Source organism: Apteryx mantelli, chromosome 29 (genome assembly GCF_036417845.1).
Source record: "Apteryx mantelli isolate bAptMan1 chromosome 29, bAptMan1.hap1, whole genome shotgun sequence".
Taxonomy (NCBI): Eukaryota; Metazoa; Chordata; class Aves; order Apterygiformes; family Apterygidae; genus Apteryx; species Apteryx mantelli.
This window is the reverse complement of record NC_090006.1, coordinates 3,988,759-4,007,382: the sequence shown is the minus strand read 5'-3', so window position 1 is coordinate 4,007,382 and position 18,624 is coordinate 3,988,759. Positions and strand designations below refer to the sequence as shown.

At 40.1% G+C, this 18,624-nt stretch overlaps 1 protein-coding gene across 2 annotated transcripts in view; it reads left to right on the top strand.

Moving 5' to 3' along the window:
* The window catches only part of DOCK5 (dedicator of cytokinesis 5), a 90,377-nt gene that overhangs the window by 7,544 nt on the left and 64,209 nt on the right, over positions 1 to 18,624 (top strand). For both annotated transcript variants that reach the window (XM_067312445.1, XM_067312446.1), the window contains exons 2-3: positions 11,163 to 11,246; positions 17,724 to 17,764. In XM_067312445.1, coding sequence (XP_067168546.1) covers positions 11,163 to 11,246; positions 17,724 to 17,764 — 125 coding nt within the window. The remainder of the gene's footprint in view (positions 1 to 11,162; positions 11,247 to 17,723; positions 17,765 to 18,624) is intronic.

Here is an 18,624-nt window from a genome sequence, read left to right as displayed (position 1 = left end):
AGTTCATAAACTGAGAACTTCAACCAATACCATATTGATCAAGAAGCAGTAAACCTGTAGTAATTCTTCCATGTCATTGAAAAGTCAAAACATTTACACGAATTCTATGCGCAAGCTTGACAGAGCTTCTTTAAGTCACTTCCTTTTTTGCTAATGGATTTAGCTTGAATGATTGGACATTTCTTTTAGTTAGTGATTTTAGGGGGAAAAAAGTCCTGTTTATGCAACCATGTTAAAGACAATCACGGCCAAGCTTAAAACTACCTTAATTCAAAGTCATAAACACATTTATCCCCTTGCTGCCAGGATGAGGACTGTGTTTTCAATGCATTTAATTTGTCTTTGAATACCTAAGATACTTCAATGAATATTGGTGCATTTGTCAGGAAACCTGTACTAATAAAACCAGGACATAAACATGAATTACCAGACAGCCTTCTAGGTCATGGTCTGCTTCAAAGACTGAAGAATGCAGAGTGCTGGTTTGGTCCAACTGCAATTACAATACAAGTTTTCAGTATAAATGATAAAAATGTCTTTCTGGTATGGTACAGACTGTACCTCCTAGGAAGATCCCTCAGAAATAGAGGCGGGGGAGCATTGTTTAAAGGATGAATTGCTCTGGCAGCCTCTTGAAGCTTTCAGATAGGTGTCCAGCACATTGTCAGGCTATATCTAAAAGAAGTAGTGATTGTTCTGTGGACATTATCCTTTTGCCCCTTTTTATACTCTAATTTTTGAATGTGTTGCTGCAATGAAAGAGGACCTGCATCTATTAAGTGTTAAATCTGGGCAAAAAAAATGATTGCGATATAATGGAGATAATAGATTTTTTTTGCTCTTGGGAAACTTGGTACTTTGATCCTCTCTAGTAATAAAGCAGTTTATGACTTCAGCTGTATAGTTCTAATATTGCTTCAGTGTCATGGGCAAATAATGGCTAAGTTGTTCTGAAAAAGCTTTTTTTTAAATGCAGGAGTAGCTTAAATTGGAGTGCCTTGCAGCACTCCAGTTGTGCAGTGCTCTGACAATGTAATGGGGGCTTCACACTGAATAGAGATGAGGCTTGATGGAAAGGAATAAAGTGGCTTTAGAAAAAGAGGAAGGCTGCAATGCATGATACCTAGCATGGTACCAAATTCTTCATCTCCTTGCATCTTGTTCATTTGAGTTGAGATTGTGCTTACAGCAAATTTGAGAGCAGCTTGTTCTTCCTCCTTGCTGATCAGTATTCTTGTTTGGCCTTGTTCCTTCCAGAGCAAGTCCCTTAGCTTCCAGCCAAGATTTCCTGTTCCTCTTTTCACACTATTCCTCTGCTTGCTATTTGCTTGTTACCTGAGATAGATGGCAAGATAAAATGCTTTGGGATTAAAGGTCTCTGGAAATGTGAAATTGTTTATCTCGCTGTGCAGTGTCACTTCTCTAAGTGGAGCCTGCATCATTTTGCAAACACGAATCAATGAAACCAGGCATCCATTATGGGAGAGTAATCTGTTGGGACACCCGTGTTGAATGAGAAGTGCTGAAGGTACACAGACCAGCGAAATCCCTGTGGTAGTGCATATTAGAAATTCGACTTGTGTTAGTCCTGCAGCATGAGTTAGCTCAAGGTGGAGTTTCCATAGTGGTGCTGTCCTGTTGAGGGAAAGAGGCTTCTGGCAGCATATCCCCAACTTCCTTGACCTGTAGTAAGCCAAGCAACTCTTACAATGTTTTCTCATGCAAATCCTGGGAGAATTTGTCTCTTTCTGAGCACATGGGTGGAAACTGGAATGTACAGGAGGCCTGAGAACACTTGTGCCACACTAGTTTCTGGCTGTATTTCTGGTGAGTTGTATTTGCAGCTGATGAAATGGGCTCACTTTAGCTTTAGATTCCCCATGGGTCTGTCGGCTTGAGTTCAGGGTTGATATGTGTAGGTGTGATGCTAGCAAGAGACAATGCATAAGTCTTAACTCAAGTGAGCTTTATGGTGAAAGCTAGCCTGTAGGCACACTTGGGCTCCATGCTCAAATATTTTACTCGCTAGACCTTCCCCCATATCTCCACCCTCACTCCCACTGGAAGTAATGCATGCAGTGAAAACTCATTAGATAGTAACACTTGTAGTTCTGTACAGTAGTAATTCCAAGTTTTTCTTTTCATTCCCTTTGATGTTTTGCCCAGTAAGAACTAGGACAGCAATTTAAAGCCAGTGGCAAAAATTCTTAGTTCTTTTGAAAGTGCCACCCACTTTCAAATTGGAAATCGGCAGTGGTGCAATTTACCAAGTGATGGATTTCGTTTGTTTTTACAAATCTGCTTGAAAATTTTGTTGCAGAAATGGATGCTGCACTTTCTGTATCCAAAGAAAGTGAACAGTTGCAGGATTTGTGGGGGGGGAAGGGGGAGATTACAAACAGACTTTGTGGACACAAATTCAGTTGCGATTGTATGTGCATTGTAAAATGAGCCTCAGTTACTTCACAAAAATGGAAACATTCAAAATAGGAGGTTGCTTTTGTGAAAACTGAAGTTATACTCTCTAATCGGTATGTGCAGTGGTCAGAATTGGAATGTAAGTACCATAGTAGATATACAGAAGTTTATAGATATGAAACCTGTTTTGCAGAGGACAACCTGAAGAGTGCTTATGCACACATTCTTTTTCAAGTCTCTCCAAAATACGAAGCATCAAGAATGTGCGTAATATTTTAAGAGTTTTACTGAGTTCTCTGATACCAGTAGGCCAGCCTAGCTACAAACCAGCTTCTGATTCCTTTAAAGTCAGTGGCAAAACTGTGGATTTCTGTGGTTATGTGATGGATGAGACCATGTTCCTAGGTTAGAACTATTGCTCTGAAAGGCAACCCTATGATTTAGTATATTTTTGAGAGAATGTTCATCTTTCAGGCTAGACGTTACTGCTCAAATTTCAAAGATGCAAAATAAACCTGCAGGGCATGGAAGATGAGCACCTTAAAATAATATCAAGCACCCTTTAACCTAATAAGATCTGTAAGTCACCTGCCGTTATGGTATCTGGTTCTCATAGCCTCACCAGTATGTGGAAAGGAAAGCCTTGTCTTGTATCTGGCATGTTGGGAAGATCATTGTGTCGCAGTGAAAGAGCAGTCGAATGTATATTGTGGTAAATAAAGTAATTAACACACTAGGTAGATGTGTTTTGTGATATTAGAACTGGGAAAAGATGCAGCTTTGATAGCACCAGGATCTGAGGTTTCTCTGTAGCACAGTTGTAATTAAAACATTGGTAACTGTTGCTGCACCTTTGCTCCCTCACCCAGCTTTATCCTGCTCAGAACAGACTACTGCTAAAACCTGAATGGCAATTTGGAGTCACTGGCTCCTTTTCTCAGTGTCAACTAAAGGAGGGTTGGCTTAATGAAGTAGCAAGGTCTTCTGGCAGCGGGTTAGAGAACTGTTAATTCAAGAGCCGTCTTTCGGACCCAGCAAGCCATGCGTTGTCATCTTTGTGCTTTGGAAGCTGCTTTTGGCATGTGAGCTCCAAATTGGCTGCTCCTGCTTCTGTTCGTTCCACTTGAACACTGACATGCTTTTGCATGTTGTTTGGTTTGAATTAGGCAGACCTGAAATAAACTGTGGCCTTAAAAGCTGTTCTGCACTGTGGCTAACATGATTTTTATCTTCCCTTTTTATATGTTTGAACACCTCAGACAGGCACCATTCTCCTTGACTGCAGGAAGCAGATGGAGGACGGTAGTGCAGAGAACAAAACTGAGGGCACTCCTTTAAACCAGACCCTAGTTAAGGGTGCAGACAACCTTAAATGATTCTTGTAGAAAGAAGATGAATCAAAGGTGACCTGATAAAAGTTTACAGAATGATAAATCTACAAGAGGTGGTAGATCAGGCTTTTTCTCCTTCCATCTAGGTCTCTGCAAAAGGGGACATTTCATTATACTCCAAGACTGGAATTGCAGTTCTAGTAGAAGGAAATACATTTTGATGTATCAAGCATTGGACTCAGTCAGAGGTAGTACAGTCAGGAGTAGGTTGGCTCTCATACTACTTATACCAATATATTCCTCCATTGGCTCATAGCAGTCCCTCTTACTCCAGACATGAGCTGAGATAGCTAATGTAGATTAATTCTTTATCTGAATGAAAATCCTTAAGGACCTTTTAGAGTAAAAATAGCATAAGGAAGCAGAGCACGTTGTGAAGAAAATCTATTTAGCTAATGTTTTGTGTGTACATTTCCTATATATAAGATAAAATACATGCTTACGTACTGTGGCTCTTTTATGGATTGCTCTGGTGCATGTCTTCTGGAAATTGTTTCAGAAAATTACTGCATATGTAAACACAGCTGAATCTTAAAGTCTTGGCTGAGATGGGTAGAAGGGCAAATTGAACTTTTTTGTGGGGGTGAAATTCTACAGCTCATGTAACATTTGAGGCCGGACTGGATTATTATAAACCCTAAAAGCGCTGAATTGAGTTGATTCTTTAGTCAGTGGGTGAAGTTAGAGTGGGTTTCTGTGGGTGAAGTCGGAGTCGGTTCCAATGTCTGCATGAATGCCTGTCTGAGGATTTATCTCTCTACCCTATATTGCAGTATAGATGTGCTCGGAGATCACAATCTGCTTTCTTTTCAGAATGCTGCTGTGGCACAAATGCTTTGCAATGAAGAGTTGAGGGGAAGATGACTAATGGGGATTCTGTAGACATGAAAAGATGGATTTTCCTTTATAAAAGATTTTCCTTTATAATCAGTATGTCTCTTGTTTGAACAGTCTTGAATCATCTCAGCGTGTCTGATCTGAATCTGGTAAAAGGTTTTAATTAACCTGTTGGCTAATTTGTCATTGGATCTGCCGCTTGCTCCAAAGCGTTGCTGTGGAACTGACTATGGTTTTGGTCTGTGGAGTTTAATGTTGTAACAGACCCTTACATCATCTCTTTGGAGTACTTCTGTAACACTTGTGAAGCCATCTCTCTTCCTGTGGGCTGAGCGTGGTAGGTTAAGTTTGTCTAAAGCAAAGCAGGCCTTAGACTAAACCACTGGTCCCAGCATATGTTCTATAGTATAATGAAGAGAAAGACAGAAATAACCCAATGTTGATGATAGCATAACTGAAAAAAAGTAGTCCCAAACCTGACAATCAGTTGGATTTAGAGTGTTTGTTCAGGACACTCTGCAAAACCTTAGAGCACTAGCTTTCCCCATCTCCAGGATAATATTCTGTGTTCAGAGGAAATCAGAAAAATCTTAGCATACTTTTGATCAATTGTGCATCTGGAAAATGCACCTTCTTGACCTCGCAGGTGAGCAGCGAACACCTTGATTCAGATTTGGTTAGTAGCATAGACTTAGGATGGAACTGCAAATGTTAGAAACATGTTGTGGACAGTGTGGATCTTCCTGCTTTTCTCATGGTTCAAAGGAAAGGAATGAATGTAAAGACTGACATTGACAGAGTCCAAATTAGGAAGGCTGTGTCATATCCTTTTGCATAGGCAGACTCTATAATTTGTCAGCTGAACTTTCTTTTAAACCAACCCAAAATGATTTAAGGATAAGTAGAAGTCCTTCCAAATGTGTTCTGTGTGTGAGGTCAGTCTGAAACAGTACATATACAAGAGATTAAGGGTCCGCTTTTAGTGCCTCAGATGGTTGACTCTGAAGCATAATGATGACTATTAAAGTGTTTGCATCTGAGTAATCCTGTTATTTTGGATTATTTGCATTCAAAATGCTAAGCATTCACTTGGAACTTTGCAGAATGGAGACTGAACATCAGCATCAGCCAATTGTGAGTAGTCATTTGTAGCATAACAATTGGTTAATGTGCACGTTTCACAGTCCTGAACCATGACGGACTCTTCTTTTTGAAGAAATCAGACACACAACTCTTAATTAAGCTATTTTCAATTTTTCAGCCATAAATTCCTGGGAAGTTATAAGAAAGTTTTCGCCCGAATATCAAAAAACCTTTGTTCCTATTAAGAATTAATTCCTTGGGCAGTTCCTTGTTTTTTAAATAAAGCTACTGTTTTTTTGGTTTTATCTTGGCAACAGACAGCATACCAGCCTTCTCCAAATGAGGCTGTCCAGCATAAATGCCAATTCTTAATACAGGGTTGTTACAGCATAAAAGCACATACTTCTCTTTCTGTACAGTAGTTTTTGACTCTTTGGTTGAAAGATGTAATGAGACTAAGTCTGGTTATTGCTACAGCATTGAATGTGATTCTTTGTTCAGAGGAAGCAAGGCACAGCCCTCTCCTATCGGATAGTTGTAAGGGCAGACTTCAGAGAAGTGGGATATGGTATTTGGAAGCTGTTATCGTGTCTTTGTAATGGGTGGAGGAGTGGTTATTTTGAGCCAAGTGAGAGATAACGGCTCTTGCAGTATAGCTGCATTTTTTTTCAGGCCAATAATCTACATTTCAAATGCATTTAAGCAAGTTATTGAGAAAAAGATGCCATTTCATTCTGCCTTGAATTACACACAAAGTGATACATGACAGTTTCTGCCTCATTCATTTAGTTTCAGCCATTTTAGCTAGTCTTTCATTTCAGAACTGACTTGAAAATGGGTTATGGTCTTGTTCTTAAAATAGGACTAGGAATTAAAATTTTGGGTTTTCATCTTTGAGTATGTTACAGGTTAATTGTATATGGCATTCAGTTCTGTCCCTCAGTTTCTCTGCATGCAGAAGAACTGCCACCTTTCTAACACGCATTGATAATATTATGTGGAAGACACCACATTAGTGTAGGAGATGACTTGTCCAGATGTGTACTGGCTCTTTAAAGTGTGGCCAAATCCTTAAGTGCCATTGGAGCTGACTGGACTGTCACCTTCCTTCCAAATGAATGTTGTTGATAGGAGCTGAAGGAATAAACTTGACACTGCTTTCATTGAAATGTTTGTCAAAAATCCCACTGATTTCAATAAAAGCTATATCGGGCTCAGTGAGTTGCTGACCTACTACAACTGAGACTTCTCTCAGGACTCTTGGACTCAGTGAAGCTTTGTGGGTTTTCAAGGTTTTTACAATTCTGCTGCTTCTGGTTTTCTGCCCTATGCATGGCGTTGAGGCTTCCTACTGTTTAAGTGCCACTGGCTGGTGTTTCACAGATCAGGAATGTGCTGTGATTAATCTTGTGCCTTCATACGACTGGAGAGAGTGATGCAACTAAACCTGCTCTTCCCATTATAATACTGCCATGTGCCAGCCCACATCAAACTCTGCTCTCGGGAACTTCCAGCTCACTGGTAGCTGTTACTCAGAGCCCTGGCTACCCTGGAAAGCCCTGGATGCCTCAGAAGTTTCCGTTGCCAGACTTGTAGTCCTTATTTCTGGTGGCAACCGTTGCGTGATTCCTCAGAGCGAAGCGCTGTAGCCTTTGGCGTTCAGCGTACCTGGCCAGTTGTGCAATGCCTTTAGATTCCTCCTGATCCACTCTGAGGAATCGCCTTCTGCCCTGCAGCATGGAATTTTCTCCCTATCTTCACCCACATAACTGTGGCTGCTCTCTTTGGTCATAAAGGTATCTGTTTTCCTCTTCAAACCAGCTGCAATGTTCACTCTTCTGACCTTCCCTTCTAATGAATACTATAGGCTGGATGCACTGCTGAAAAAGCTATTCCTTAAATTTACTTTCCATTAATCAAAATGGGAGACCTCCTTGATGTAAATTAAACAAAATGATTCCTTGCCTGTAGTTATGTTCAAAGAATATGATCATTAAAACAAGCACAGTATCTGTTTCTGATGGATTGTGTTTTTCTTTTGCTCTTAATTCTGATCAAATTTTCTAGACTTCAATGTTAGTTTTCATTCAGGATGATAAAAGGAACAGGATCACCCTTCTAAAGTGAGTTTCAAAGAAAAAGTCTCAAATTTAATTTGAAGGGTAAAGACCTATCTTCAGTAATTCCTGAAAATTTAGGGGCAAAAGTCTTCTTTTTAATTCCCTCATTGCTGCACTTTTAAGTTCTTATGTGAAGGATTTTTATTTCTTCATGCCATGGCCATGTTTATGTGCAACTTCCTTTTTCTTTTAAGTCTGAAAAAGGTCAGATTAAATACACGGAATGAAAAAGAGGCTAAATGGTTTAAATAACTGTGGATGAACTCTTTTGGATGGGAGCGACTTCAGGCACTAGGGCGCATCAAGTGCAAACAATAAAGCTCCCAGGGAAAATATGCCAGCAATTTGTCTTTTATAACCTTGCACATAATCATTGGGTAGGAGACTTTATATACAGTGGCCCTCTGTTCTTGCTTCATTCAATCTAGTAAAGAAAGATACTACAAATCTTGCCTTTCTTTGAATTGTAGTGGCAGAAGCATGTTCCTCTTGCTTGTAACTGGTACATACTGGAGTCCAAAACCTTTCCCATAAAGCAGGGAAAGAGAAGGGAAGGGAGCTGCAGTGTTTCGAACTCCCTCTTCTTGTGGCTGCAGTGTTCTTTGGTTTTGAATTAACTGCTTGTGCTCTCAAAAGAAAGGCTTGTCTGATGCCCGCCCACCTTTCTGTTAGGCACTTGGTGTTGCTCAGACTGCTTTTGTCTGAAGCTAAAGCAGCATTTTATGGAAAAATAGAGACTTGTATTTCTATAGTGTCTGTCCCAAAGAAACCCAAGGCATCTAAAAGTTGTATGTAGGAATTCCTATACGTATAAGCACATGTGCACTTCTAAAAAGCAGCCATTTCTCATGTAGAGCACAGACACGAAACAGGAATCTCAAATACTATTTTAAGACTTAAAGTAAGGCAGTCCAGCTGTAACCGCAGGAGGAAGCTTCGGTAGGCAGAATGCAATCAGCCAAGTTAGAATTTGGCTAAGATGCTGCGGTTTAAATCTTCTAACATTGTTGACAGTGCTGTAGGATTATTAATGTCCATAGACTGCTCGGTGCTTGGACTGCATCTGAGAAATGACACTTCCTTGTGGCACAGTGTCTCCTTAGCACAGTGTGGGCCAGCAGTCCAGCAGCGACCCAAAAGGAAGCCTGGGTTGTTTTATTCATCCACACCACTTCCTGCTGCACCTTGGGGAGATTTGGAGCTGTCCCATCCAAGAAATGGCTTGCAACATCCCTGCTCAACGCTAGTGATTTGGCAGGTTTACTGCAACAGAAGGTATGGCTGCAGGGAGGTTAGGTTAGTTCGGCCTGGGCGCTATCCTTTTATGCTGGCCTCTGCAAATCCTTTCAGACTTACTTGCTGCATTTAGCAGAATGGTTTGGTTTTTTTAACTGAATCAAATACAGTAATAACCATTTCTTCCCTCAGATTAACTTGTGATCTTGGCATATGTCAATACATGGCAGCTCTTACTGGAAGACTCTCATCTACTCCTGTAAACATTCATGTCTGTCTCCACCCATAAATGTTATACAAGCTTTTCTGCGAAAACACTGATGGGATTTTACTTTGGGCCTATTCTGGGACCTTTTAGGTGTCTAGACTGGACATCCGTATCACTAGTGAGTTTTAAATATCTTGGCTTAGAACACTATTGAGGGGAGGGAAGAGAAACAGGAATGTCAAACAACTAGTGCCTTAGAATCAAAAGTCTAGCAAACATTCCTGTAACCCTCTGGAAAACAATGTATAGATTAAACACATCCTGCGCCTATCTCTGCAGTCACTGAAGTTACAGCAGGCATGAATTAGGGCCGCTGTGGACAAACACTGGCCCTGCAGCTTAGGAAAGCAAGCATCTATTTGTGACCAGGGTCTATTTTAGATACTGCAGGGAATTCACATAGTCTGCCTGCTCCTGCTAGATTATTTATAGTTACGATATTTTAAAGAAAGCTAGTATTCGTTAGATAATTTCTGTTGTGGTAAGCCACAGTCATTTGTTTAAGCTGGATTCCTGCCAGGAGGCAATATACCTCATCTTGACAGAAATGATAGGCATTTGATGTGAATTTCCTGACATAGTAGCTGATTTATTTATTTAATTTTCAGAGAGTGTTCTTCAAATACAAACCCTCTGAACTCTGAATAACTTTCCCAGAGCCCCTGAAAATGTTTATCTGATTTATTTGCCTTTTTAAAAAACAAGCATTGTGCTGTACTTCACAAATACATTTTCTTGGGGAATAGCTATTCAGGAACAATTGGAGACTTAAATAAGAGTTGCTACTTTCCTTGCACCTGAGGAACATCATTAAACACTCATCTGTAGGAGAAAATTGTGCTGCTGCATTTTAAGACATGGATTTTATCTCTGCTTAAACCAGGGTTTTAAATAAAGAAGGTAGTCTCCTTTTGGTAAAGGAATGGTCTGTTCTGATTTGACTGATCAATTCATTGTACCATAGCAAAGCATTTTCCTCACTGCTCTGTATACCTCTTTACTTGTATTGGTTTGAAAGTCAATTCAAACGAGAGCGCACAACTTTCTCACCTTGACGAGCCTTCAGCAGCTGTAGTGAGAGCAGTGAAACTGTGCACCTCAGGAAGGTTCCAGAGGAAAGGCAGTTCAGAAGCATTGGCTGCTGGACTTAATCCTATTCCCACTGGAAATCCGATAAGTATTCAGATTAGCTTTGTCTTTTGTAGGGATTAAATTTGCAGGGAGTTTCAAGTTGTCATGCTAAAATTAGTTCTTGTCTGGGAATGGCCTTTAGTAGCAATAGTTTGAGGCATTTAATACAGAAGAGAAGCAGTTTTTTTTTGTTTTAAAACTATTTTTATTTTGTTTTGCCTGTTTTTGTGAATATTATACTGTAGTTAGCTCTGTGAAACATTAATAAAAATAAAAATTATCTGATTGATCCATAGCCACTGCCTGGGGTAATAGCACCCTTTGCTGGGCAGGTTGTGAGTCAACTGAAGACAACTTCTTCCTCTGGTATCACAGATCTGTATCCTAAAAGACTAACTCTGTTGGCTGGTAAGAATAATGTCTCTTATCCTTGTGGGAACTGAAGATACAATCTGGAAATAGATATGATACATACTTTTTTCAGTGTATCGTGTACACAGGGTAGCTTAGTAGCTTTATAATGCCTTTTCCAAATCATATCCTGCTTTTGTCAGGATATGATACATGATTTCTGTAATCAGATTTTTCAAATCTGGATACATCTATGTTATCTTTGTGTACTTCACTGCTTTCATGATTATGTTTTTCACCTTTCTCTGCCTCTCTTCCCGCTTCTAGCAATCTACAATTATGATGCTGCCCAGGATGTGGAACTCTCCTTGCAAGTTGGTGATACTGTTCACATTTTGGAGATGTATGAAGGTAGGTCCCAGATCACTTTCAGGTACTCTGCAGTAGGTTTTAAAATTAAATATAACAAATCAAGCATTTTAAAAAATAATCCAAAGTTCAGATCTAGATTTCCAACTTCTGGTATATCTTCCATGCCCAAAGCTCACTATGTAGTGCTTGCTGGATACCTTTGAGTTTTGAAACAGTATTAAAAATACATAAAACAGAGAAGCAGCCATCATACTCATGCTGTTCCTGGAAGAAGTTTGTCCAGGTAAGGCTTCACTAGCATCTCGAGACAGCACCGGTAGGGAAAGAAACACACTGTCTTACTTCTGGCTATTCATTCCTGTTCTTACTCCATACCTGTCTTCCTTAGCTTCTCCTTCTGCCATCCCAAGCACTTGTGTAGTCATGTGATGAACTGATCCAGCTGAAAAATAACCCAATTAAACAAAAAAAATTGCTTTTAACCTGAATTAGTTCTTTGATCTGAGACAAGGGAGGCAATGGATGAAAGAAAGAAAAGGACAGGTCTACTTTTTTAAACAGTAATGTTGGCTTAAGCCACGAACTGGCTTTATATGCTTTTAAAAGCCTTCAGTAGGCTGTCTCTCCCAGTACTTTACAGGTAAGTTTTTCCTAGTATCTACCTTAATGTAAAGTATCTTGCAGGAAGGGAAACAAAATTCCTACTTTAAACTAGGTGAAAATGGCATTGTGTGCTTCATATCTACTTATTAAGCTATATTGTTTAACGATTATTTCACTATTAGGAACAGAATGCAGCCACCTAATTATTTTAAAGAATATACTAATCACCTCTTCATTTGGAGGGTTGTGTCTACCTTCTCCAAAATCCAAATGCTCTTTCCGAAATATAAACTCAGTCATTTTCACAGGCCTCATCAGTTTGAAAAAGAAACAGCCTACAAAATCTTTTCAGTATCTCTGCTTGGTGCAGCAGGCTGCTTGTTTAGCAATTTGTTCTTAGCCAATTGTTCTCTTTCCACTTGTCTTTGACCTTGGCACTGGAAGGAGCCAGCCAGTTCCTACATGTCAAAGCAAATTGCTGATGCGTGTTTTTACGCTGATGTGTGTGATATTGGGTGTGGGGTTTTTTTCTTTAAAATATGCAACAGTGCTAAATTATTATGCTTTTATGAAAAGGATACATCTTATACTTTCCAAAATGTGATTATTTGGGGGGGGGGGTTGTTTTTTTAGCAAGGTGGTGGTTCAGTCCTGCAACTTGCTGCTTATTCGGCTGTTTAACAGAGAGACAGTCCATAATACAGAATGAATCTCAAATAGTATCCCCTTTTTTAACCTGAAATTTCCCAGTTTGTAACTTTAACCTGGTAGGATTGATTGTAATTGTTTGGGAAAACAAACATATTTTGGTTGTTTTCATACACTGAGACTAGCATTGTGGAGTCCTAGTTTGTGAGTGGGGCACGTTGGATTCTCAAATGCCAAATTTTTGGTTACTTTCCAGGAAAAATATTTAATTGTACTACAGTAATTTCAAAGAAAAAGATGCTGATGGCCTCTTGAATGGTAATTCTGCTGTGGGTCTTTTCTTGTTTCCCATAAATAGAATTCAGTTTGGAAACTCCAAATTCTGATATTCTGTTTGGGTGGAAACTCTCCTAGCTTGTTATATCTATTTTTTTTCTTTTGGGACATTAACTTTCAGCTGTGTTTCCAGACTTCTGTGGTTGTGCTTCTGAGAATTAGTGTTCTCCCAAGAAACCTTTTTTGTTTTTTCTTACATTAATGATGTATACTTACAAATGTAACTCCAGTCTGATAAAAGTGGGGGGATTGGGGGAGTTTTTGTTTGTTTGTTTTTGTTCCAGTAATTGCCATTCTTACCTGGATACACAAGTCGCAATTTAGAAGAAGGTTCCATTTAACCAGGGCGTTGGCTTTGCAAGAAGAAAGGCTCAGAGATGTCCTGGAAAAAGTTCTTTTTTCAGTTGGTTTAAGTTCCCCTCCAGTTCTCAGCTGAGGGCATTCTGTAGGCTATCAGTAGCATTCCTTAGGGAGTTAAGGGGGACATTTTTAGGGCTGTCCAGAGGATCTTGTGCAATGGTAACAATCACTTCGAAAACCTTGTTTCTTGCCAGTGTTCATTACTTTAGGATGCTCTACTGAGTATCTTTGAGTTCCCATAGGGCTGACAGGACTGTTGTACCTGCAGTTCCCTTTCCGTTCTGTCCATCATTTAGAACATGCCTCCTTTTTCCTTCTGGCTGAAGCCAGCTGGTATTCTTTCCTCAGCCTCGTTCAGTGAAGGGTCTCTGTGTATCAAGCAGCCTTCACTTGAAAGCTCTTTGTATTCTGCGTCTGGGGTTTTGGCTGGCTCCACTCTGTCTGTAAGAACTGAAGTGCACAGTTTGTTCCTTGACTGGGAGGCAGCAAGGTTGAAGCTTGCGCTGGGTTTTGGTGTTAACAATAAATGTTATCTGACTCTCAACTGGCTGAATAGCTTTGAGACATAACACTGATACAGCTAAGCCACTGGGGGAGGTGTAGGAGAAGCGAAGAGCAATAAAGGGAATTAAAGTGCAAGCCAGAAGGTAGAGGTGCAGGTTGCTTAATACAGAGGCCTGCACCGCAAAGTTCTAAGGTTCTATGGCTTTGTCAGAGACTGCAGCATCTGGCAAACTCTAAGGCCGAGTGCCTAACAGCCGAGTGCTGCTGTTGTACTGCCTCAGGGCTTCACAGTGAGAAAACCCCTGCTCATCTATGCTAGTTAAGTTCATGCTATCAGGGGTTATAGGTCTGTTGCAAAGGCTGGAAGCCCACAGAAAGTTGACTAAGTTTGGGAAGAGGCCCTAACATTCCAGTTTTGTTAGTAAAGCTTTCTTTTCTCCTGCACTAAGTGGGTGCCTTGACTAACACTTTAAAAGTCCCAGTTATGGCTGCAGTTAGGCTTGGAGTAGGAGTGTGTGGAAGAAGGTAAGGGGATGATAACAGGTGATGATTGCCTGTTCATATTGTTGGGCTGCAGCTTGTCTATGTCAAGGGTTTGTCAAAGGATGATTACCCCTGTAAAAGGTTGTTTCAACTTGGGCAACAAATCTGAGATTGAAATGATGGCCTTCAGAGCAGAAACGGCAGCTGAGGCTGTAACATGCTAGCGTTCGCTGCAGCTTGAGCCCAGAAAGGGAGAACCTGTGAGAGCCATTCACTTTTGGGTTATGTAACTCCATAGTTCAGACCGTAGAGTATTTGCTTCAATCCAGGAAAACGGAGATTGTGGCATATTGCAGTTTTACCAGTTTGCTGTCAGGTGCAGTTTTAAATGAGGTAGATCTGCATCACAAAGAAAGTCTGAATTTGCGTATTCAGTGTTTTGCTTCATTGCCTACACTGAGACTGATTTTAAAGAACTTCTGTGATGTCTTAGTTTGGCTTCAAGCAGGCTTTGAAACAACATGGTGTATTTATTACACATGAACATATGGAGGAAAACAGTGTTTTTTGGTTTTTTGGTTTTTTTTTAGACTTACCTTCTCTTTAGAAGAAAAAATGCACATATACCCTCAACAAAGCATACAGTTTTGTTAGTCTGGGTGTCTTGGGCTTGATACCCTCTTGTAAACTGGAAAGCAAGGTTGGCTGTTTGGTTTCAGAAGGGCATGAGGTCTTTGCACAGAATGACCTCTCCCCCTGGATAGTAAGCCAAGCACTGCTTATCCTGTTTGCCAAATAGTGGCAAGATTGGCCATATGCTGCAAAATTCAAGAAAATAAGGAAACTTGAGGCCTCCAAAACTTTCGAGGGCTTTTTCGGTGGAGGATTCACTTTCACTCTGGAAATCTGTCCTTGAGTAGTGAGCTGGGTAGGATACATTTCTGCTTGAGGGGGGGAATCTTTACTAATCTGCAGTGTGTGTGTGTGTATATACACACAGATATACATTTACTTTTTTTGGCAAGCTGCGGGGAATAACCAAATTAGGGACAGAAGGAATGTGTGCCCACATACCATGGTTCAGACCAGTTTCATCTCCTGATACTAATAAGCTTGCATGTAACTTTTTCTTAGCTTCAGTCTTGGTCCTTCCTCTGCCATAGGTAAATGAAGGATCCCCTTTTTTTTATTGCAGTACAGTGCAGTAGTGTATACGGTGGTACTGAGAAACAGTGCATTACTGTGGAAGAGGGGCAGAGACCTTGTGTTAAGCGCGTGACCTGGGACAGTCTCTGTGATTGCATCACTGAGCACAACTTCCGGTTGTCTAAACTAATTTAATTTGAGCAGTTTTGTTTGGATTGTCTAACCTTCTTTAACATACTGCATAAAAATGGTATAATGAAAGGTAAAAGTGAGAACTTGTGTTCAGTTAAAGAAATAAAATCTTTATGGCATTTCTGTGCAAGAGTCAGTCTGCTAGCCCTCCTTTCTTTAGGAGACCTCAGCTTGAAAGAGTGTTGTAATAGTTGAAATTTGCCATGTCATCTTCAACTGAAAAGCCTTTCTCCTTTAGCACGTTGATGCGAACCGTTATGTAGTGGTGTTCAGCATTGTTAACACGCCTTTATAATGTTCTAGAAATGGCTACATTTGAACGGTTGAACCTGTTGTTGCTAAAATACCATTCTTCTGGAGCATTAGGCTTGTATGTTTTAAAAAAAAAAAAATAGTCAAGTGACCATTGACCATTGCCAAAAAAACCTTCTATTCTTTTAAAAAGAACAGAAAGGATTATTGAAAATTGGAGAAGAATTCTGAAAAGATTGCACAAAATGAGTGTTGAAATACAGTTTTGCATAACAATATATAATATGCTTTTTGTGCAATGATTGCAAAATGTTTTACAAGGTTATGGTAAATACCAGCAGGCCATTTTAAATATGAGGAAGCTGTGATATAGGAGAGTTAAGAGCCTGTGTTAAAGCAAATTGAAATCACTGGGAAAAGATTCTCGTTAAGTTCTATGACCCTTGTGTCACTGATTATTCTCTAGCTCCCTTTGCCTTCCTGGTGCTGCTCCCTCTGCCAGTCAGACGGGCATCATCTTCTTGGGTCAGTGATGTTGTCTGTCTTCATGGCTCTGAACATCATTCGTGCAATGTGGACCATAATCTATACCCTTCATGTTTGCTAGCAGATAGGGTCAGGGTTTTCAGTTGCAATGCAAGTAGAAGCTTAGGAGGGATTCAAAAAGCTGGGTGCTAGGAGTATGGTTAATTGAAAGCTGAGGCAGCAAAATGTCTTGATGTGCCTTGAATGGTATTTTTAGTGGCAAAGAGTCACTAAGAAAATGCAAGTTCGCATCCTATCCTAGAACAATACAAGGGACACAATGTCTGCACGTAAGTGTTTAAAATGGAACAGATTCTCTCTCTGAAATGTTTTGTGGTGTTACTTGAAGTACATTACTTTGTAAGGCCTGAAGGTGATTGAGACTATTACACAGGGCAAGGTACAAGCTCTCAGTAAAAAGCATTTGATCATACACATGCTCTGAAGTGGTCGATATAAATGACAAAACTGAGGGTGGAGAGGAAAAAGCCCTTTACCTCACACAATTTAGAGATGGCGGGAGAAGAAAGGGAGTGACTTGCCCACCACTGTACTCCTCTCCTCTCTACTCATGAAGCAAGGCTCACTTGAGGGCAGAAGAACAGAATACACTAGTTCTTTCATACACTTGCATTTCGGTGTCCTTGAAATCAAAATACTGGTCAAAACCCAAGTGTGAAGAGAGAAGAATACACGTCTGAAAGTGGCATATGCTTCTGAGTCTTTAGTAGCACAGTTATTACACTGTATTTTAGACTTTGCTAGATCTTGTCAAGATAATACTGAAAAACAGTATCTGTACAGGGGCAAGCAATTCTTTTTTTTTCTTTTTTTCTCCCTCCTTCCTACTGTCTCATCTCTTTCTTTATCCAATAAAGTGTTCTCTTTCAGTCTTCAGACTTTTGGCTGGCTCATTGACCTACATATCATACAGATTGTGCTGAAGCTTCGTGTTGATTTGGGTGAAAATACATTTCATAGGAAAGAAGACTTTACCCTGGGTGGAATGGAACTGGACTTAAGACACTTGAATCTATTTCTCTTTTTTGTCAGAGACTTCCTATGTGACCGTGGGCCTGCGGTTGTGTCTCCCTTCCTCCCTCCCTCCCTGTCGAATGATCATAGCAGTAGTTCTGTTCTGTGTATTTCATTTGTAAGCTTCACAGAGCAAGGGCCAACACTCTCAATATATAGCATGAAGTGGCCTGCTTCTCTTTTGAACCCTATCAGTACAACCCAAATAGAAGTACAAAGTGGAATGAGAGTGTTGGTTTATAGTAGGAAGAGGTATCCTTCTGCTCTACTGTCTTAGGAACAAATCCTCCTACAAATGTGATAGAGATGCATTTGCGGTAGTAGATCTCAAATGAGCAAGATCAATAGGATTAATGTTGTAAATTGTGATGAGAATGATAATGGCTATGTAATTGCTGCATACAGAGAAAAATACTTGTGTCCCTTTGACAGGTTGGTACCGAGGATACACACTCCGAAATAAGTCTAAGAAGGTATGACCTCTCTTTTCGGTAACTAACTTTTATTTGACACCTTTGCCAGACCCCATCCATTGCTGTGGTCAGCTATTCTCCTGTTTTATTTCTTGCCTTGATGTTATGCAGGTGTCCTGATCAATGTCCTTTTCCTTAGTGATAGAAACAAACATCCTTGAGCTAAATGTTTTGGAACCATTAACTAGGTACTCCCCATTATAAGCAAGTGTAACATAGTTTGAACCAGCAAAGTTGACTGTTGCCTGTGCAGGTACACCAGCTCTTTGCTGTGTTATTACGGTCTTGGACCCATACACACCCACCATTGGTTATAAATAAAGCTGAGATTACAGTTTGGATTTGACTTGGAACATATTCCAAAAGTTATGCATGGATGGATCTCAGCCAAATTTCTTGAGGTTTGCAAAAGCAGAGTGAAAACTGCCTGGAAATCTAGTTTCCCATAGGAATCCTGGCACCTCTCATGGGATAACCTCTTTCACAGTACCTCTGCGTTTTTCCAGGCCTGAATGGGAATGAAAAGAAAATAGAAAAGGATTGCAACACTCCTAGAAGGGTTGTTTCACTTAAATAATGGAAGTTTGGGGCTGGTGAATTCCTACAAATGCTGTCATTTGTGAGCTTTTGTAGACAACCACAGGTCCAGAGCAACCTGACAAATGACTATCAGAATGTTTTGTAGCAAGGACAAACAAGTATGACTGATGGTTGGTAAGATTTTACAGCATTTCATACAGGAAGATAAGTATCATCATAGTGAAGCAAGGAAGCGAGTTCTCTGAGGTGCTAATATCAAATATAGAGCTCAAACTTATAACCTGAGGCACCTTTCCTTTTTTTTATGATATCCAGGCTGT